Here is a 21,912-nt window from a genome sequence, read left to right on the forward strand (position 1 = left end):
CTACTGTGCTGAGAGCTCCCTGGGGATGGGCCTCTTGCCTCTTTCCTCCACCACTGGGCACCCAGCACATGGCACAGCCCTGGCATTTGTTGGAGGTGTCAGTGGATGGTGGCATGGACGACTCGACACGGGTTGGTTTCCCCTTTCTCACTGGTGAGTCTGATGCCCTGAGGCATCCAGGGCACGGACACAGCCGGGGGCACAAGGAAGTAGGCTTCTGCCTTTGAGAGATGGAATGGCCTCCCCTGCTGCTCGCTGAGCCCGTTGCCATATCATGTTGGAGCCTCTGAGCACAGCGTGCCCGGCAGTGCCCGCTCCCCAGGGGCGTCAAGGGGGGCTGACCTCCTACCCACCTATCCCATGCCGTTCTCCAGAAATAAAAGGGCCCCTCGGTCTTCTTGCCTTTCTCCACATCTGGGGCGCCCAGCTGTGCCCCCAGGGGCAGGCCGCTCGCCCACGCCGGCGGCAGTGAGGCTGCCCCTCTGCGTGCCAGCTGTCCGTCTGCAATCAAGAACCTCTGTCGAGACGGCAAGGGCAGTGTGTGCGAAGAGCAACCGTGTGCTCCTTGTTTATTGTGCGGAAAAGAAAACAAATTAAGGCCTTGTAATTATACAGTCGGGCATGTTCTTAAATAAAGCTTAAGCAGTCAGAACTCCGTTTAGAATATTAATAATTGCACTCCCCGGGCCTGATCCCCAGAAGCTTTCTCTCATCGGGTCTTCCCCTCTCCTCCTGTCCTTCCCTGCTCCTGTCCCCCTTGGTCTCTCTACGGGTATCAGTTTCTGCTCAGACCTCAGGCACCTCTGGAAAGCCTCGCTCGCTGGCTCTGAGTAGACATGCGTGAGAGTACGTGTTGGGCTTTTCAGAGAACATTGACAGCATTTATTAGGTGGTCGCACAGGTGGGCCTCGTAGGATTTTCTTGCCTTGCCCTCCTCCCCTCCCTTATTTTGGTGAAGCATGGAGGAGGGGTGTGGGGCGTGGTGTTGTGTCTCAGGGCACAGACACTGGAATCCCTCCGAACTGGGCTCCATCCCCAGCCTGACTGCCGAGCAGCTGTGGGACCTCAGTCAAGACATCTAATCTCGGGCGCCTGCGTGGCTCAGTGGGTTAAGCCTCTGCTTTCGGCTCAGGTCATGCTCTCAGAGTCCTGGGATCAAGCCCCACATCGGGCTCTCTGCTCGGCAGGGAGCCTGCTTCCCCTCCTCTCTCTCTGCCTGCCTCTCTGCCTACTTGTGATCTCTCTCTGTCAAATAAATAAATAAAATCTCAAAAAAAAAAAGACATCTAAACTCTGAGCTGGTTCTTGCTCTGGCGCTAAAATCACCCCTTTCCTGGGCTTGTGTTCTGGGACTTGGAAGAGAGGATGCATTCAAAGTCTTGCACATAGTGAGGTCCTTACAGATGTTAGGTCTTTCCGTCCACACATCTCTCGATCATACGAGAATTTTGCGGAGTTTCTATTTTGTTGTCCCAGACTCACACTAAGATGCTAGGCACCTGTGAGGTTTCCTAAACCCCCGTGAAATGAGTGGATGTGTCTGTTCGGGGTCCCGCAGGTGGACGTGGAGTGGGGGTGGTCACGTGGTGTGATGTTATGAGAGTGACACGGACATGTGTCTTCTGAGGACTGATGACCAGTTCCCCGAGCAACATGCTCACCCCCAATATGGCTATCATGCTTTATGAAGCGCTCTCGAAAGTACCGTCTCATTTAGCAGGCAGTATTAAGGTGAAGTAGCATCATCCCTAGCTTCCTGCTGAGGAAACAGAGAGAGTGAACCACCCAAGGCCACAGAGCGGAAGTAATGAAGGCTGGACCACAACCCCAGGCTCAGGCTCCTAGTGCCTCGTCTTTTCTGCTACACTGGACTGTTCCCTAAGTCATTGCAGATACCAGGGAGGAGCCTCACCTGGTTTCTGGACTTCCAGGTCTTGATGCTGTTCTGACACTTTCCACAGCTCCATCACCACCGTGACTTTTTTTTTTTAAGTTACTGTTCCTACTACATGGGAGACACATGCCAACACTGGCTTTACTGGCAATATGGTGGTAGCTGGGTCACTGTCAGAGACTAACCCAAAAGTAGTCTGAAAACATTCAGATATTCTTAGATTCATGATCTAGATTAGGTGACTGGATGGAGAATGCTATAGCTGGCCTTATTAAATGCAGGTGAGTGGTGCTTTGGAAAGGTCTCCCCCTGTGGCCGGCATTGTGGCTTGGGATGGGGAGGACTGGAAACACTAAGGCAGGACTTGGTCCAGATGGAGCTGGAATGTTCAGTCTAGTAGGGAAGATAAAGTTAGCTTTCCTAGACCAGAGATGCCAGGATGCGGACCATAGCAGGCAGAACAGTTTGTGTATCCTGGGGATGCTGGGGAAGGACATGGTTCTTAAATTTGTTTTTGAAGGAATATATGCAGCATTATATAGGAAGAGGGAGAAAACTCATGGATTTTGTGTGTGTGTGTGTGTGTGTGTGTGTGTGCATTTGTAAGCAAGCATGGAATGAAGCCAAAAGAAAGAGAGAAGAAATATTTATTGTGTTAAGCTCTCTGCTAAGCACTCTTGCAACAGGGATCCTGTTCGAATGAGTGGTATACTTCTTGTTTTACAGATGAGGACTCCTGGGCTCAGAGAGGTTATGTAACTTGCCCAAGGTCACACAGCTAAAGATATGGATTCGTATCCATAAATGTCTGCTCCAGAACTCATGTTCTTTTCTGTGGTATCAGTTCACAGGGTGGTTTACGTCTCTGAGGGTGGTCAGGAGCCCAGCTTTTCCAAAAGGAGTATTGAAAATTGGTTCTTCTTGGCTGGGAAACTGGTGTCTGCCTACCACTACTTTTGCCTCCCCAGCCCTCAGCCTCCATGTTCCTCTCCCTGGGGATTCAGCACCATGGCCAGAGCCGAGGCCGCTTCCCAGAGAAAGGCTCCCTGGTCCTGGGCTCTCCGTTTTCCTTTCTCTACCATCCTCTTGTTTGCTTGTAGTTCATCTGTGCCCTTAAGTGCGAGCCACATGGCATTCAAGAAGAACCTTGCACGTGGGGTGGACAGAACTCTACTAGCCTGCCTGGCGAGATCCAGACCAAAGCAGGAAAGAGCACCTGAGAAGGGTCTGCTTGTTCCCATTCTCTCCTCCCAGGCCCAGGCCAGACGGAAGGAGGATTGTGATTTATGACTTTGGTTACTCGGAACTGGGGAATCATCTGGAGCCATGAGAAGGGAACTGAGCTGGACAGGGGCTTTTCCCCCCAGGGCAGAGCTCCCAGGGTCTCTGGTGCAAACATGCTATGCTCATCCCTTTACCAAGCCTGTTCTGTTTCTGTTGAATGGGGCCGAAAGCTGGTGGCCAGATCTGCCATGTGCTTTCTCATAGGAATAGTCACATGGGGACAAAGTGTGGGAGCAGCACAGCAGAGCTGGTAGAGTTATGGTACTGGTGGGTTTGTCCCCTGTGATGATGTGCCTGCCCTCGTCATCCTTGGAAGACTTTCACCTGGGTGTCCAAAACAGAGCCCCCAACTTGAGATCCAGACACAGTCTGGCTTATATGCATGTGTAATGCACACAGAAACAACACACACACGCACACACACACGTGCTAGTGTGCTAATGAGGTCATGGATTCTGGAATCAGACACATTGGCTCAGCCCCTGTTTTAACAGTACCAGCTTTGTGACCTTGAACTAGCTACCTAACCTCTAAGCCATAGATTTTTTTTTTTAATCTTTAATGTGAGAACAAATCATAACAATAATACGGACCATAAATGGTTTTGGGGGAAGATTCAGTGGACTGATATCTTTAATATCTGATATCTAATATCTTTAGTAATTAGTTCCTAACAAGCACTCAATAAATGTTACTCATTATTTCTGTCCTTAGAAAATTATTTCTGTATCCCAGTTTTCTTTAGTTTATTCACATGATTATTGTTAATGATTCTGGAAGAATCCCCCAGTATGGAAAAATGATTAGCAAGTTAATTAATTGTTTGCACTTGTGTTCAAAGCTCAAGGTTTAAATTAAGTCGAGGTCAGCCATCATGGTGCTGGTGTAAGAAAGAATTATTGGAGTTTGGCACCCTGCTTAGTGCAAGATGTGTGGAATTCAGACCATTCAGTGAAATTTCCTTGGGTGCTTTCATGTAACAATGTTTATGATCAAAGTGCAGACTGTGTCTTCTGCTTTGTGAAAACAAAAAACTGTATGCAGAAACACAGTTCACAGCTCCTTGTGTGGATGGTCACCCCTGGGGGAGCCAGTCTTGGCCGGGACCACGTCCCCGTGTGCTTTCCCATTCCATTCTCCTTTCTGTAAGTCTCAATCCAAAATGCCTTGGCTGCACAGACAAATGCCCTCCTGTTCCCAGTGTATCCCGGATCCTCACGTAACCTATGGGGGTGGGTGGGAGGTGAAGAAACAACCCTTTGAAAATCGATATGGAACCAAGTGGGGTAGGGGTTGGTTCTGGGCTCCATATACTGAGTGTGAGATAAGAGGTCTTGCGTAAGTCTCTGGGGACTCTGCCAGATCTCTGCAGGAGAGAGGCCATGGGGAATAGGAACGAACACTGCTTTCCCCAAACATTTTGCAGAATTGGACAACAGAGGCCAAAAGATCGTGCATGGTATAAATTACGGAAAACAGTGGTGTAATGACATTGTTTGGTGAATAAATTGAAGCCCTGAGTCATGAGGCCAATAACAGAGAGGGAGCAGAGAAGTGTAATTAAAAGGAGAAAAGCCATGTTTTCAGCTGACCCTGGAAGCGAGATTGAGATGGGAGTGGGGGCGGGAGGCCGGGGACCGCTGGCGCCTAACTGTGGCTGCAGCTCAGGAGAAGGGACATGGCTGTTCCTGACAGTTAAGGTGACTGAGAAAGGAGGCCAGTGCTTCTGACACTGAGGAAGAGAGTGAGAGTGGTAACATGGAGAGTTTTAGGAGAAGCAAAGCCATGTGAACTTTGGAAATAAGATTAGCTGTAGGACCCTGAATTCTGCAGTGATTTAGAATAAGCTGGGCTGGGAGAAGTCTGCTGAAGACAGATGAGAACCCGGGGAAGCAGGAGGGGGATCAGGAATGGATCTCCTAGGAGTCATGGGGTTCTGGAGATCATTCTGTAGGATCTCTCCTATCTGTAGCTGTATACTTTCTTGCAAATACCCTTGGATCTGCCCTTTCTAAGGATTAAGGAAAAAAAAACCCCAAAAACAAAAAACAAGATATTTTAGAGCAAGGACACCTCACCCTGGGCCAACTGACATGCATGGGTTTGGGGACTGTGGCCGACCTGATTGCCCCCCCCACCATTCTGTGGGGCCAGCAAGGATTAAAGACCATAAGGAACATTCAGATTCTGAGTCACATGCAAACCTTTCAGACAGATCCCCTTCCCCAGATTCTTCTGGAAATGTAGGCTTTGAATGGTTTCCATGGGAGAACATGACTCCTTCACTTCATGCACTGGGGCCTAGCATTGCCTGGCACGGACTAGGTACCAGATACGTGTGGGCTGAATGATTGAGGGGGCGGAGGCTGGCTTTCAATATAGTTAGAGCTGAGATGATACTAAAACTTACTTTGTTTAGAGGATTGGCCTGTCTCTATTATTCTCGCTGTAAACCAACAGCTAAAGGGTGCATAGCGTATAGTAGGAATTCAGTAAAATTATTGTCCAAACTGAGACCCTGGTTTTTTTTAAAGATTTTATTTATTTATTTGGAGAGTGTCGGTGCTGGGGAAGGGACAGAGGGAGAGAGAGAATCCCCAGCAGACTCTGCACTGAGTAGGGAGCCCGAAGTGGGGGCTCAATCCCATGACCCTGAGATCATGACTAAAGCCAAAAGCAAGAGTTGGACGCTCAACCAGCTGAGCCAGCCAGACGCCCCGGGACTGGGACGCTTCTGAGAGGGAAAGGGAACTAACGGAACGGGATACTGGGATAACAGACCAGAACTGGGACTGTTTGGGCAAACGGGGATGTGTGGTCACCGGTCATCGGTCCATGTTGAATGAATGGATCTCGTGTCCTTGGAGCTGTCTAAGGGGAGTGGAAGTTTTTATGGGATTTACCTCCTTTTAGCCAATGGACTTCCATTTATCCTTGGGATCCTCAGCTGATATTTCCTGGGCACCTGCTGTATACCAGGCATTTTGCTTGTATTGGGGATACAAAGAGATCAAGAAAGCCCTGTTTTTACTTGTAGGGGGTCCCCTAGCTAATAGGAAGCCAGATTGCTTACAGACAGAGTGACAAGTGCTGAACTAAAGGGATGGACAGACTACTCGGAGGCCCTGGAGGTGGGAAAACTAAGACTTGGGAGGCGGCAGTCTGGAAGGCTGTTTGGAGGAAGGCTATTTCAGGGAGCCCTGGAGGTTGATTAGGCATTTGCCTGAAATTCTGGGAGGATCTGGAGTGTCACGGAAGTCTGTTCCTGGCAGAGAACTCACTGCAGATCCACTCAACAACACTATGTTGCTGGATGCCGGGGACAGTAGAATTGTGACTAAGATAGACGGGCCATGACCTCACAGACTGCTTGAACGCTTGCCATCAGATAGAGAACCATATAGTCCATTAGGGCTATGATGGTGGAATTGCCGTGAGAGCCAGGAGCCAGGAGCCAGGAGGAGGGGCACCTACCCCCATCTGGGGTGCTGACCCCGGCAGCACACTGGTGGGGAGAGAGGCTTCCAGGTACCCATGTGGATTGTGAAGGGGGAGCTGATGCACCCCTCTCCGCATCCTCCCATCCATACGGTGGCATGGGGAGCATTTCACCCGGCCCCCCTTAGTTTGCTGTCATTCCCCCGGCAAACAGAGGGCTGCAGGACTGGGCAGGGGCAGCAGTGCTTGGCATGCAGAGGTGGGAGTCCAGAGGACTCATGGAGGCAGAGGCTGGGTGGGAGGTGGTGGGGTAGCCAGGAAGCCAGGGGAGGTGGAGGGAACCGGGCGTTGCTTAGGAAAGGTCCATCTGCCTCCCCATCCAGAGCTTTCGAATGTAATATTAAAATGTTCCTCATTATTTTCCTTGGATGAGTTTGCTATCCTGATATATTAATTATTCTTAAAGGTCAACAGTGCTCTTTCGAATCCCCTTCTGTTCTATCATGTAATCAGTTAATTAATTGGAAACCATTTAGCGGCGTCTGCCGAGCGCATTGTTGGGGGCGAGTTTCCTTGTTTTGTTGTTCCTGTGGCGACGGCTCCCTCCACGCACCACACGGCCATGGAGGGTTTGGGACTTGAGCGTGGGCCCCGCCCCTCGTTGCTCCCCTTCCCCTGGTGGGTGAACCCCCCTTTAGTTATCTTGTTAACAGTTGTGATCTCTCACCATCTTTGTTCTTTCCAGTCTCCACTGGTAATAAAAGCCCGTTTTCGTGGACTGCCCACATAGGACTGGCACCCTGCGGGGCGTCCGCATGCATCGTTTTATTTCATTCCCACTGTCTGATGTGCTAGAGATTTTGCTCCCATTTCAGAGGAGAGAGGAGGCTTCGAGTGCTGAAGAGAGCTTTCCAAGAACTACATAGCCAGAAAGGGGCCACGCAAGGAGAGAGAACCTCCCGGGAACTTTATGTTCTTGTTTGCTGTGGGGCTGGTGCTTTGAGGGCTCTGGGACAGACTTGGCTTGGGACAGAGTCTCATGCAGAATTCTTAGTCCCAGGTGCTGCTGGTTCATTACAGGGACAAGCGTTTGAGGCGGACACGGAGCCCTTGTGCTTCCATTTTGCCCGCTGTTTCTAAGTCAGCTGTACGCGGAGACAAGTAGCGGGGCTCCCGGATGTGCCCAGCCCCACAGCACGAGGCAGTCACGCCAACAGGCTGAACTGTGCCGCACTCAGTGGCCGCGCGGCACGTTTGTTCTGCCTCGGGTCTCCCGCTCACTTGCCTCCTGGGGATGTGCTGTGGGGCGCTCCGCCCCTGGACATGTTGTTCTGTGTCTGACTCTAGCAGGCCCCTCCCTGCGTGTGGTCTGGTCTGCAGGGAAGAGGGGAATACTCGCTGGACGAGGGCTCTCCTTGCCTCTCCTGGTGGGCCCCTCGGTGCTGGCAGGTGGATCGCCATCCTTTTAGGCTTTACATATGGTCCCCATTAGACCAGGGGACACAGTGGGAAATCTGATTCGATTCCTCCTTTTGGAGAGTTTTCCAAATTCAGCTTAAGCGTGGTAAGATTTTGTCCTAGTGGGTCTTGGGATGCTAGGGGTCATGGGACGCACAGCAGCTGGAACCCCAGTTACACGCCTACTCCTGCTACTCCTGGTGGGTGGTAAGAAACACGGATGTGGCCAGGCTGTGAGGGTCCAATTCTTGGCTCCCCATTGCAGCAGCTGCCGACCCAGGGCAAGAGACCTAACCTCTTTGCTCCATGATCTCCCTTCTGGAAAATAGAAATGATGATGATGATGGTGATGGGGATGGCGGTATGTCCCTCATGGGGCTGTTGGACCGAGAGTTTAGGTGAACTCTTATGTGTAGAACCTTGCAAGAGAGCTGGCCCAGAGCAGCCGCTGTGCGCGTTAGCTGCTGTCGTTACCAGCGTGTGCAATAACCCCGTGACCACGTGCCGCGTACAGGCTGTGTGCCAGGCATTGCGTTGGACGTTTGACATTCCCTAATTCATTTTCATCCTTAGAGCTGCCCCGTAAGGCAGATACTGTTAGGACTTCAGGGGTCTGGAGGAAGAGACGGATCCAGAGAGGTTCTGTAACGTTCTCTGGCGGTTGGGAGGGTGGGTCATGCCATCCAGTTGGGCCAGAGCTGAGGGTCTAGTTTGTCAGTTTGGCTCCAGAGTCTGTGCCGTCGGCCCCCACTGGGCCACTGCTCCTCACACTGGGTCAGCAGCCAGCGTCGCCTGGAGGGCCTGGTACAACACGGGGTGTGGGGCTCACCCCAAGGGGTTCTGATTCAGCAGGTCTCGGTTGGGACCCGGGAAGGTGTATTTCTAATGAGTCCCGGTGGTGCTGATGCTGCTGGGCTGTGGGGACCACACTTGGGAAACTCTTGCCTGCCCTACGGCACGGGGCCCCCAGAACGGCACAGTGGGGATGTGATGAGCTCTTCACCACGCTGCCGTGCCTGGGCTCTCCCTGCAGTGACAGCTGCCCACACTTTCCACCTTAAAAACTGACGTGGTACCCACTTCATCACGTGGTCTCCATGACCCGTTCTCCGTGACCCTCACTGTGGTTCTCCATGACCTGGCCAGCCCCATGGATGAGAAGGCCCCAAGCGACAGGGGCATCCACATGTCCTCCTAGCTCTGCTGGAAGGGAGGCAGACAGCAGTTGGTGACACCTCTTGAAATCCACACACAGGGTCTGGTCTGGGAAGGGGAAGGGACGGGGAGGACTGAGGAGCTCTGGGTCCCCCGAAGCCCTTTGGCAGCTGTCCACAAAGCCAGCTCAGGAGAGAGTGGCCTCTGTTAGCCCTTTCATCCTAGGGGATGACACCATGCTCCAAGCTCCTAGGAAAATCCCTTGGGTTCTGGGCTCAGGTCTCTGCTTCTTGGTGCATCCTCTGGCCTCAAGGGGACCCCCTCCACCGGGCAGCTGGGCAGGGTCTCAGTCTACTCAGTTTAGTCAGTTTCTAGCACTGTTGCAGCCGTTCTCCTGACTGCCTGGCAGCCCCTCCCCCTTGGCACTCGCCCGCCCAGGTTCAGGTCGGGGTGCTCAGTCCCCGTTCTGTCATTAACAGCGACATCTGTCCCCAGGAGCTTCTGTGGGAGGTCCCTCAGCTCCCTTTACAACTGGGCGCGTGGCTCTTTTATTCTCTCCTACACGTATGATCGTCCAGGTTTTCAGGACAGAAGGAGCTGATGGGAGGGGAAGTCCACTCGTTGGAAAGACAGAATTTCACTACATCAGTGGCTCCGTGAGTGTGGTTCCCAGACCGGCGACATCAACCTCCCCCTGGGAACTGCTCAGCGATACAATTTCCAGGCCAGACCCTGACTCAGAAACTCTGGGAGGTGGAGCCTGGTTGTCTGGGTCTTCTCAGCCTCCAGGTGCTGCTGATGCCCAGAGCCGGAGAACCCGTGCTCTAGATGCTAACCTCAAGCCCACGCTTGGGCCTGGTCTCCTTCCAACCTCTCATCGTGAAAAAAAAAAAAAGGATCAAGTGCAATGTGGGCCTACTCACATTTCCTTATAAACGGACCAAAGCAGCTTTCTCTGCATCATTTTGTTGTTTAGGGGGAGACCCATCGGTTTTCCTTGAATCCCAAGAGTAGATCTTAGAACAGAGATCTAAGGTGCCTGGTGTAGCTAAAAGATAATAAGCAGAAACATGCTTTCTGCACCTTGAGGAGCAGGGTGGCCTGGCCCTTCTGCTCCTTCCCACCCTTCTCCCTGCCAGCCTCCCCGGACGGACTCGGGTCCCCCTGTCCTGACAACGTGCTTGGCGTTTTCCTCACCAGCTCCCGGCAGGCCTCAGCCACGCTCACTGTGGCTTCCCCCCTTCTTCGATAGCCCCTGCTTTGCTTCTAGTTACTTTCTTGATTGTCCCACAGATGCTTTCTGTGTGTCTTTATTTTTCTCTTGTCATAACGGCTCTCCGGTGAAACATGAGTGTCCCCACCTCGGTGTTCAGGGACCAGAATCTGTGTTGGGGGCCGTGGCTCCCCGAACCAGGCCTGGCCGGCTGTGCCCCCAAGGGGCCCGCTGGTCGGAAGGCCCCCTGTGTGTCAGGTCTCACCCCGCCCCCTCGACCCTGGGGCTCCAAGAGAGCTCTCCTGCTTCACGGCAATTAGCTTTTGGTTAATTTGTCTGAAAAGAAACTCCCAAGGAGCAAAACCGCTCGCAACAGTGTCCATAACGCTCAAGGCCTGGTGGGAGACAGACTGTGTGGAGGCTCAGAGCTAATGTCAAGCCTTTCCGTGAGCCCTGCGACCAGACGTCTGCCCCCAGGCTTCACGGTGAGCTCTCCACCTTCCCTGGACCCGTGGGGCCCTCAGGCTCTGCCCAGGCATGTGGGCAGTGGGCTGGGCTGGAGTTCGGGTCCCAACGTGTCTCCTGGGGGGCGGGGGATGGGTAGATGCTACTTGTTGTCTCATGAAAGTGGGTTTCTCTGTTCTTCCGTTGAACTGAGATTTTGTTGATGGCTGAGTTCAGGAGGTCATCGCTTGGCTCTCTGGCACGTGTTCGCGTGGGCGGCTTGGGCCTGTTGTAGCTTCAGCGGAGACTGGAGATGGGCCGATAAGGGGAGAGACGCCGCACTTGAACAATGATAGACTGTGTCTGTCCAGGTCCAGGCCCTGTGCCAGCTGCTTTCTGTGCCCCGTTCACCGCAGCCCATTTAGCCCTCGCTGCCAGTCGAAGGGACAGGCCCTGTCCGTATCCCCAGCGTGCACAGGAGCAGAGAGGTCAGGGAGTGTACCCGGGGTCCCAGAACATGGATGCAGCAGAGGAAGGGCCGGCGCCCGGTCCCGTCTGATGTTCTGTGGGGCTTCAGCTGAACTCGCTGGGCCTTTATTGAGTGCTTCCTCTGCTCCGGGGCCCGTGAGGGCTCTCCAGCCGAAAAGAGGTGGTTCTCGGCTTGCAGGAAGAGCCGTCTGCGGGGGGAGGAGGCCAGCAGCTGCAGAGCAGTCCATCAACGCCGGCGGCCTGCCACGTGGGCCCAGACAAAATGCACGGGAGGAAGAGGGGGCAAGAAGGTTGCAGATTGGATGGCACTGGCCATACTTGGGACCATCCGAAATGGGCCTGCGGGACCGGGAGACAGCATGAATGGGTAGAGGGCACCAGATGCCATGGTGTGGAGATGGGGAAGTGCCAGGAAGCTGTGAGGGCTCCGCCAACTCGGGGATCCCACTCTGTGGTGGGGTGGGGTGACTTCAGGGTTTGTTATGGGGAGGGAGGTGGGTGGTGATGGGAGGACATGCAAACAGGGGGTTGAGGTCATCTTGTGAAAAGACTTGAACTTCAAGGCGGAGCCTGGACTGGATTAGGTGGGCCGGGCATACTGATCGTCCAGCGATCACACCCAAGCCTAGTGTCTCCAGTGTGGGGCCACCCTCCTCCTCCTTCTCCTCAGCATGCCTCTTTTCCTGCCTGTCCTGAGCTTCTCCAGCTCGAGAGGACGCCGGCACCTTCCCAGTGGTGTTGCCACATGGTTGGGGATGACCGGAGTGATTCCTTTCCCCACGACAAGCCACATGGCTGCTGGGTGGCTCTCCAGATTGGCACCTGGAGCGAGGACAGCTGCCCTTTGGAGAACTTAAGTGTTCTACTTCTCCACCTGTTGGCCGCTCCAGTCCACTGAGGGACCCCAGTCAGTGCCTGGCTCGTGTAGATGTTCGAGAGCTGCCGTCCGTGGCTCTTAGACCCTTGAAATGTGGCCAGTCCAAATGGAGGTGTGTTGTGAGTGTAAGTACATGTGGATTTCAAAGACAGAACACGCACACAAATGCTAATGAATGGTCTCATTAGCATTTATTAGATTGATCCTACAAATGGATGACACGTTATTGAGTAAAGTGTAACGTGTGAGTACAACTACTTTCATCTCTTTCTTTTCACTTTTCAAAAATGTGACCACCAGAAAATTTGAATTCGCGTATACGGCTCCCATTATATTTTCACGGGTGAGGGCTGGCGAACTTTTTCTGGAAGGGTCCACGTACTGAGTAGTTTCTGTCTTCTGTGATCGCTACTCAACCCTGTGGCTCTGATGCAGGCTCCGAGGGTGTACGTGTACGAGTTTTCCATAGCTACTGTAACAAATTACCCTCAACATTGTGGCTTAAAAACACCAATGTCTTGTCTTATACTGTGTAGCTTAGAACCAGCATGGTCCTCGCTGGGCTGAAAAATCCAGGTGTCCGCAGGGCTGGGGTCCCTTCTGGAGACTCATGGAGAATTTGTTTCATTGCCTCTCCCAGTTTCTAGAGGCCATGCACAGCCCTTGGCATGCGGCGTTGGGCTCCATCTTCAAAGCCAGCACAACCCAGGTCTTTTCTTTTCCTCCTTAGTCACATCCCTGTCTGACTTCTCTGTCCCCACCCTTCCACTTCTCAGGATGCTTGTGATTGCCTTGGGGCCGGGGGATAATTAAGGATAATTTTCTTATCTCAAGGTCCACACTCTTAATTACATCCATAGAGTCTCTTTCGCCGCAGAAACGGATCTGTTCTCAGATTCTGGGGACTTGGATGTGGACCTCTTCAGAGGACCATTATTCCCCCTCGAACGTGGGTCCAGACAACACAGACATGAAGGGGTGTGGCTGTATTCCAAAAATCTATTTACAAGAACAGAGTGCGGGCCTGCAGATGCTCGGTTGCCGAGCCCGGCGCTCCATGATGAATGATTCTGCACCCAGTTTCCAATGCGTGGGTTTTTCTCCCCCCAGCACCAGGCAATTCTGGGACACCAGCTGGGTGTCCTGTAGTTCAACTCAATTCTGCCACCATCTACACAGAGGCAGCATCAGATCCCACTTGAGATGCCGGTCCCCGGTCCAGATTCTTCCTGGTGCTTCTGATACCCTCGCTGTAAATCAGAGGTCCCCACGACCCGCCCCCCGCCTTGGGTTCGATTAATTTACTAGAGTGGCTCACAGAACTCAGGAAACCAATTTACTCACTGGATTACTGGTTTATTACAAAGGATATTAAAGAGTACAAATCAACAGCTGGATGAAGAGATACATAAGGCCAGGTCTTGAAGCAAGGAGCTTTCGTCCTTGTGGAGTTTGGTGTCTGGCCTGGTGGCACGTGGAAGTGTTGTGGTTCACCAACTCCGGACCCCCTTTTTTTTTAAATGGAGTTTATATGGGGCTTTTATTACTTGGGCCTATTTGAGTCCATCATTGGCCACTGGTGATTGATTTAACCTCCACTGCCTCTCCCCTCTTTAGAAATCAGGGGTGGGACTGAAAGTTCTAGTCCTCTATGCATGGTTGGTTCCCCTGGCAACCAGCCCTCATCTTCGGGGGCTTTGCAAAAGTCCCCTCATTCTCTGAAGCAGTCTCAGGAGCTGAGGAGAAGAGCTCAAATATTGTAACAAAAGATGTTCCCATTGCTCTTGCTGCTCAAGAAATTCTGGGGGTTTTCGCAGCTGTGAGCCAAGAATGCTGGACCAAGAGCAAATTACCTATTTCTTGACCACAACCATCATTTCTGTATGCTATGTGGGGTGACATTTTTGGTTAGATGCCCGATGGAAAAGGTTCTGTGGTCCAATAAGTTTGAGACTCAGTAGGTCAGGTCCTTCTCTTCATAAAGGCTCTGAGAAGTTCTGCAATAAATGAGCCCATTTACTTTCTTCAAAAACCACATTTTTCAAGCAACATGAATTTTTTTCCCCTTTATAACATCCATTAATGTACTGCAGATCTAAGATTCTCAGGAACATTCTCTGGGAAACCCTGGTTCAGCCCAGCACAGGGCCTTGTAGAAAAGCTGCCTCCAGTCTCCTGATCTAAGGTCAAGAGACCAGTCACGTCACTTGAGATTTGATTAGAGAAAGCATTTTGGCTTCATTAAAGTTCATTAAATGAGCCATCCAGTGTAATTTAGCTGAATAAAAATGGCTCAAATGGCCTTAACCCCCACCCCCTTTTACAGCAATTTAATTGAGGGAAAAGCAAATATATCAATGATGTAGAAGAATATTTCTTGGTCTTCAAGAGGAACGTTGGGCGGCAGCCCCTACTTCCTTGTCACAGGCACTGGATTTTAAGAGGTTGGCTTGCACAGCCTCCTCGGTGGCTGGTGGCAGGCCTGGGGAATGAGATTGCGTATGGCGCTTCCCTCCTTCCCACTGTTTCATCCCAAGGAGGTTGGTGGCAGCCACCTTCATGACTCCTCATGGTGGGTTAGAGTCACCTCTGGTGCGGGGCCGACTGTACACAAAGTCACAAGGTCAAGGTCAATGTGGCATACATGCCCTGGGTCTTGGAGAAGTGGGCAGTAGACGGTCAGCCTCCTCCCCCTCTGGTGGATTGGTTCCTTTCCAACAAACTCTATGTGGGCATGGTGCTGCATGGGGGTGGGGTGGTGGTTGTCTTTTCTTGACCTTCCCTCCATGTTCTTCAGCAATTTGAAAAGGATCCTGGTACGGGGTGGCAGGGAAGGGAGTTGGCTATTTCCAAGAAGACCGAGGAGATGTTTCTTTCATGGGGAAAATGAAAGGAGGACAGATAGATTGCCAAGGGGATGTCCGATGTCACGAAAGGGAAGGAAGAATTACACCTTTTTTTTTTTTTAAGATTTTATTTATTTATTTGAGAGAGAGAGAGAGAACAAGTGAGAGGAGGGGCAGAGGGAAAAGCAGACTCTCTGCTGGGCCGGGAGCCAGACTCAGGGCTTGATCCCAGCACCCTTAGATGATGACCCGAGCCGAAGGCTGACACTTAACTAACTGAACCACCCAGGTGCCCAAGGAATTGCACCTTTCAAAATGCTGCCTTCTTGGACAAAGGAAATGAGATTGAGATCATGATGGACGCAGCCAGTAAGCCACAGCTCCTGGGGCCTACAAGACGAGGAGGGCCTTGACCTCTGCTGTGTTCTGGTTAGCTGTGCTTGATGCTCTGAGCCCGGACAGTGTTCAGAATAGGCCTTTTGCAGGCAGTGGAATGGATCCTCTAGGAGAAGCCACCTTCGTCTTTGGGCTGCAGCTGAACACACTCCTGGTTCTCAGAGGGGATGGGACTTATAAACAGGAACCTGGAAGATGGTCCGAGGGCTCAGGGTGGAACCCAAAAAACAGTGCGAGATAAATAGAGGAAGAGGGTGGGGGGCCCAGGAGAGGAGACACAGACAATCACGCAGTGATAATGACGTTGGGGAAGGGGCTCCATTAACATCCCGTGTATTTATACAGATGTAAGGGGAGTTGTGGGGGGGCCCAGGGGCCCTCAGGTCTGGGAAGATGGAAAAGAGAGGTTGGGGGTTTCAAAGAGGGAACCTGGCACCTTCCAGTGATCCCTTACACACTCCAGTTTTGAAACACAACCTGCCTCCCGGGCCTGCCTCTGCCGAGAGAAGAGGAAGCCCTTCCAAACGTCAGCCATGCTGTACATCCCAGAACTCTATGAGTCTCCCAGCTTCAGGATCACTTGTGGATGAAGCTTAGTGTCCCCTTCTCAAGTCTCAGCCCCCAGAGACACGGTACCTTTGGGGCAACACAGGAATTCATCTGGTTGCCTTTTCTTGGTGACGGGGTCCATCTTGAATGACCTCTGGTTGGACAGTAGCGTTCCCAGAGTAGAGGGCGACGTCCTCCCAGATCATGGGTTCTATCCTGCTGGAGTCAGCTGTCCCCTTGAAGAAGGTCATGAGGCTGCTTGCCATGCTGAGGTGTTTAGCCTGGGAGGAGCCGTGTTCACCAAGGGGTTAATGGCAGAAAGGGCCATCTCAGCCCTCTGTTTCCTCTGGGTCCGATTTTGGCCATCTGTGTGTCTGGCTCCCTGTTCCCAGAGCACCCAGGAGCTTCGTCATTGTTCATTACTCTGGGCCCCAGAGTCTGGGCTGTGAGAGAGCCAGCAGTGCGGGACAGAATTAATGGCTGTTTGGGAGTCTCTGATGAGGGATACGGGGGCAATGTCACAGAGCTTGATTTTGGGAAAGTGTTTGATGCCTCATCTCGTAAAATCTTGCTCACCAAATTAATTCCAGTGGTCAGGTGGCTGGGAACCTGGCCGTTGACCCAAGCACAAGTCAGAGATGGGGGATAATGGATCTGTCAGGGATGAGGCTTCCGGAAGACGCTGCTGTGGGGCCGGAGGCAGGATGGTTCTTAACCCTGGAGTCTGATGAGCAGGATAACCAGCCCATCAATTACAGGTGGCAGGCGAATCCAGCTGAGGCACTAGCTGGGAGGAAAACCAGGGGGTAGTGAGTTCTGAGTGGGGCGGTCAGTCAATCAAAGCCCTGTGTCTCAGCGTCCCCATTGTCCTGCACCATGAGCATTTATAAATGCCCGTGAGGGAAGGGTGGCCAGAGGTGTGCCCTGCTTGTCTTGGGGGGTGCTCTGTGTTTGCCTTGCTTGTCCTCTGTGTACATGATTGTCTCTGGGGCTGGGGACTTCTCTCACGCGTCTCTGGCGGGGTACTGGGTACATGTACAGTTGTGCAGGTTGTGTGCACTGCCTTCCTCCAGGGACTCGTGTAGGGCAGTGCCCCCATCTCTGGCAACATACGCCGAGGGTGTGTGTGTGTGTGTGTGGGTGTGTGTGTGTGTGCGCGTGTGTGTGTGTGTGCACGCGCGCACGTGGGAATTTACCTGTCTGCGCGTCGGTTGCCCACGTTCCTGGGGGTGTGGCTTATTGCTTCTTGACCGAGCCTTTGCGTTAAGGCCACTCAGACCCGTTCAGATCGACCACAGAGATATTAGTAATACCCGCCCGGTTCCGTTGCATATATCAAATAAGGTCATGAATGTAAAAGTGCTGAACACAGTGCCCGGTGTTCAGTAGTAAACCCTTGGTGAGTGGTGGCTGTTGTTTTAGTGGTAGTCCGGGAGGCAGGTAGGTGGGAGCACAGGAGAGTAGCTGGTGTGCAGAAGAGGTAAGGGCAGGCTTGCCCTCCAATGGGAGGAGATGGTCTGTGTCCCAGGGAGGTGGCTGGGGAGGAGGGGAGTTGGTCGTCCTGGACACAGCCCGTGAGTCCTGCAGCGGCTGCTCCATCCGGCCGAAGAGCTGGAGCAATCCAGGGGCCCTTTCTCTTCCAGGTGGGGTTTGGTGGGCGTGGCAGGAAGGAGATGAAGCTAGGACAACCCCAGGAGAACAGGGGCTCCCCTCCCCCTTCCCGAATGTCCCAGGCCCTCCTCCCCTCTCCAGCTTGTAATAAGGAGATAATACTATTTCTTAGTCTTTATTTGCCCAGAATGCCTGTTATTTTCTTTCTTCTAGAATCCAATTTTCTCATGACATTTCTGCCTAATGTAGCAAAACATGACCTTTGTGAAAGGACGTTGCTGGCGGCCTGATCCCTGCCTCAGGCTCCCCAGGAACCCCCCGGCACACGCTCCCAGGCTGGTCTTCCCTCAGAGATGGGCAGGGTCCCCGCTTCACCTGCCTCACACCCGCATTAGTCCCTGCTTCTCGCTGGGGTGGGGAGGGGGAGAGACAGACGGGGTTGCTTCTGAGCGCTCGGCGAATCTGGGGTTCCTGGCTGCTAACTGTCATGGGGTGCTGCTCGGTTTTAGAACTGGGGGTTCTGTTCAAGGAGGTGCTGGAGTGAGGAGGAGACCTCACGGCAGGCCAGCCTGTCTGACATCGGCTGCCACGGCTGCGGTTGTGGGTAGATAGTGAGCCAGGAGAACAGGACAGAAGGCTTCCACCTGGGGGAGTCGCTCACATTTGCTGGAACCTCACAGAGGCTAAGCGTAATGGGGACTCAAGCACGGTACTGAGACCCAGAATCCTTGACCCCAAGGTCTGAGCTCCAGGTGCAAAACCCAGTGTAAAGCGAGCCGCTCACTGGGCATGTGCACCAGATCCCCACTCCACCCTCCTGAGCAGGAGGTGGGTCAGGGGAGCCGTGCCCCACTGTTGTCCTTAAGTGGCCACCATGCAGGCCTTCCTTGATCTCCCTTTCCTTCTGATCACTGGGGCATGGAGGAAGTTTGCAGGCCCACGACGGACCGGGGGTAGGGGTTTTGGGAAGCTGAGTGTGTGAACAGGTTAAGGTTTATAAGCTTTGGTGATTCATATGCAGTTCGAGCTCTTCCTTCCGTCGGCAGGAAGCGGGCTCCCGAGGCGTCTACCGTAGACAGTGATGTGCGGGCTGGAGGACACCATGGAGAGTGCTGGGTGAGGGGGGAGTGGAACAGAAAGCCTGGGAACCTGTTCCTGTGGTCCCCTTCCTTTGTCCACCAGCCCCCTGCACCCCCAGAAAGGGGACTGTCTTTCCAGCACAGTCACTGGCTGTCACCAAGGGTAGGGCTGCCTCAGCTATAAAGGGGAAGCCCTGTCCCTTAGGTTGTCCTTGTGTGTGCCATCTGTCCCTGTGAAATCGGTGCGTGCCGTCTGTGATGCCACCAGCCTGGACTTCCCCGTGACCTCCAGACCCAGGAATCCACCAGCCTAGCCGATTTCTCTTTCTGGATATTTCACGGGCATCTCAGACTTAGCATTTGCAAGGGGAGGCTCATGATCCCCAGGTATTACGCTTTTACAGCCTTCCTGGTCTCACTAAATGATCTGGCTGCTGGCCTGATGGCGGCGTCTTCCTCCCTCCTCTCTCAGACCCAATCCAGTAAGAGGTTCTGGTGGCGCTACCCCCCTCCCCCCTCCGAATCCACCTGCTTCATTATCTCTAATCCCCTTCCTCAACACTACCACAGCCTCCTAATTGTCTACCAGCTTCCAGGCTTGGTCTCTTCCTTTAAGAAATGGTAAATTAGATTATGTCCCTTCTTAAAGCCATCCAGTGCCTTCTCTTTGCTCCTTAAAATAAAAATCCAAGGTCCTCACCATGGCCGGCAAGGTGGTTGTGGCTATCGCCTCTCCTCCTTACCCCCGACCACTCTCCCCTACCTCCTTTCCCACCGGCCCCCATTCCGCCTTTGCTCTTCTTGTGCTCACTGCCCAGAAAACCCCAGCCCTGGCACAGGTTCATTCTAGCTCTGGCCTCAGTTCGATGCTACCCTCTCGGAGGACGCCTGTGTAAAGGAGCTGTCTCCCTCTCCGGCATCCATGATGACATCACTTGGTTTGTCCTCTTCCTTCTGTCATTGGCAAACTGCCGTTGCCTTGCTTATTCATTTGTAACTTGAATGTAAGTTTCAGAGGGACCTTATGATTCGTGCCCTCTTCGTTCCCCCAAGGAGCCTGTATTTGGTTCCTCCCCAAGTGTCGGCTGTAGAAGTCATCTAAGTAGAGGTGTGTGGAGAGCGTATGTGCCTGCGTGCGAACAAGAGTCTGCACTTGAGTTTGTCACCTGCGTGTTTAATTGGCACCAGTGCACGCATGTGCATGCGTGTGTGTGGATAATGTGGACCCGTGTGGCATCTTACCACCATCCCATCTCATCAGTGCAGGGGTAGTGCTCCTGCGGGATCATGTGGACTCCGACCGCGTCTAACTGCCGCCTTGAAGGGCTGTTGTCCTATCAAGAGTTGTCTGTTGAGCCTGGTAACGTGATCACCGTGGGTGTGTTTCTTCTATTATTTGGAAGACTAATGGCTACTCCTTTCCTCTGTACATCCTAATGAGAACAATTAAATAGCCATTAGGAGGAGAACAGAAGTGTGAACAAAAGGCTGATGTCTTGATCATGGATGGGCCTCTTTGCTGGGGGAGGGACTGGGTAGAAGAAATTGTAGGTGACCTGCAGGGTTTCCCACTATTGTGAATGTTAAGAATGCTTGTTGGTAACAGGGGACCTAGTTTCATTTATGCAAGACGAGTAAGTCCTGGAGATGTACAGTACAGCGTCATCAGTCATTAGTTAGGTGGTGTGTACACCTAAAAATGTGTTAAGAGGTTATATCTTATGTTAACGGTTATAGCAAAAAAAAAAAAAAAAGAAAGAGAGAGGGAAAGGGAGGGAGGAAATTTTTTAAGTTGATGGTTAAGTTTATGGCATTGTTTATGGTGACAGTTTCATGGGTATACACTTGCCTTGAAATTCATCACGATGTATGCATTAAATATGCCCAGTTTTTTAAATGTCTGTGACACTTCAATAATAAAATGAAGAAGAATGCTTGTCGGCTTGTGTATCCTGAGAGCTCTGTCCCCCTGTGGGAGGGTGGCCTCCAGAAGCTTCCCTGAACCTTTACTGTGGTGAGAGAATGTGGGAAAATGACCAACAGTTCTTTTCTTTTTCTTTCTTTTTTTTTTTTTTACATTGTAAATCTCTTACTTTCCTTTCCTCGAAATCCTCTCCAGACCTAATCTGGGGCCTTGACTACTGGCGGATACACTGTTAGCAGAATGAAACAACGAAAAGAACAACAAAGCCAGGCTCCCATGAAATAACCAAGCTTCCTACCAAGAGCATTACTCACACCAGGTCTGTCCCTTAATTTGCCCTTTATCTGTCCCTCTTGCAGAAACCTGTCAAGTAACCGGCTCACCACACTCTCCTGGCAGCTCTTCCAGACGCTAAGTCTTCGGGAATTGTAAGTTTGGCTTTGAAGACCTCCAAGCTCTAGAGCGGTGGTTAGAGGTTGGGTGGGGAGAAATGTGGGGCGGTGGAACCACCCGAGGTTGGGTGTGCCCTTAGGGCTCCTTGGGCTGGGTGGTACAGAGTGTACCATGTTCAGCGAGGGTGAGACACCCTCTTTGTTGTTTGATTTCTGATGGTCTTTCCAGCACATTTCTGAAGAAGACTGGGATCTTATCTCTGAGCAGGACCTAGTTCTGTGGTCTGTAGGTAACGAGTAGTAATAGCATTTACACATATAATAATAAAGAGTATTTTCAATTTATAATAAGCGACACTCACAATATGTGATTTTGTGGATGACCAGGTGTGCTTTCATTGATGTGACTCCAGCTTTATCATCATGAAAAAAACAGATTTATCATCATGAGCATTATGGGAGATAGGTGTTATTATATCTCCAATATAAAATGTATTTCTTCATTTTAAGGTGAAGGTGCTGAGCCCCCAAAAGGCACATGAGACACAGGCAAGATTGCATTGTTAGGAACTGGCCGACCTAGGACTTGAACCCATGCCTCTGACTTCCGATTGCGTGCCCTTTCCACCACTTATCATCTTTTGTCAGCCTATTTGGCTTGCATAGGGACATCCCGATGGTGGGGGTGGGAGGCAAGTCCATATATTTATTTAATCTGCCTATGGACTGCTTGGCCCGACTATCTTCCCAGGCTGATCAATGTACCCCTATCCCCTCCAGCCATTTTGTGCAAACCCTTGTTGGATGGCGGAGTGAAAATTCCTGACCACTGCTGGAAAAAACAAGTCGTGTTGATGTGTGAG

General features: G+C 52.0%; 1 protein-coding gene across 4 annotated transcripts in view; it reads left to right on the forward strand.

Moving 5' to 3' along the window:
- The window catches only part of NTRK3 (neurotrophic receptor tyrosine kinase 3), a 387,271-nt gene that overhangs the window by 97,075 nt on the left and 268,284 nt on the right, over nt 1-21,912 (forward strand). For all 4 annotated transcript variants that reach the window (XM_046008586.1, XM_046008582.1, XM_046008584.1 and 1 more), the window contains exon 4: nt 21,017-21,085. In XM_046008586.1, coding sequence (XP_045864542.1) covers nt 21,017-21,085 — 69 coding nt within the window. The remainder of the gene's footprint in view (nt 1-21,016; nt 21,086-21,912) is intronic.

The sequence above is a fragment of the Meles meles genome, chromosome 6 (genome assembly GCF_922984935.1).
Source record: "Meles meles chromosome 6, mMelMel3.1 paternal haplotype, whole genome shotgun sequence".
Classification (NCBI taxonomy): domain Eukaryota; kingdom Metazoa; phylum Chordata; class Mammalia; order Carnivora; family Mustelidae; genus Meles; species Meles meles.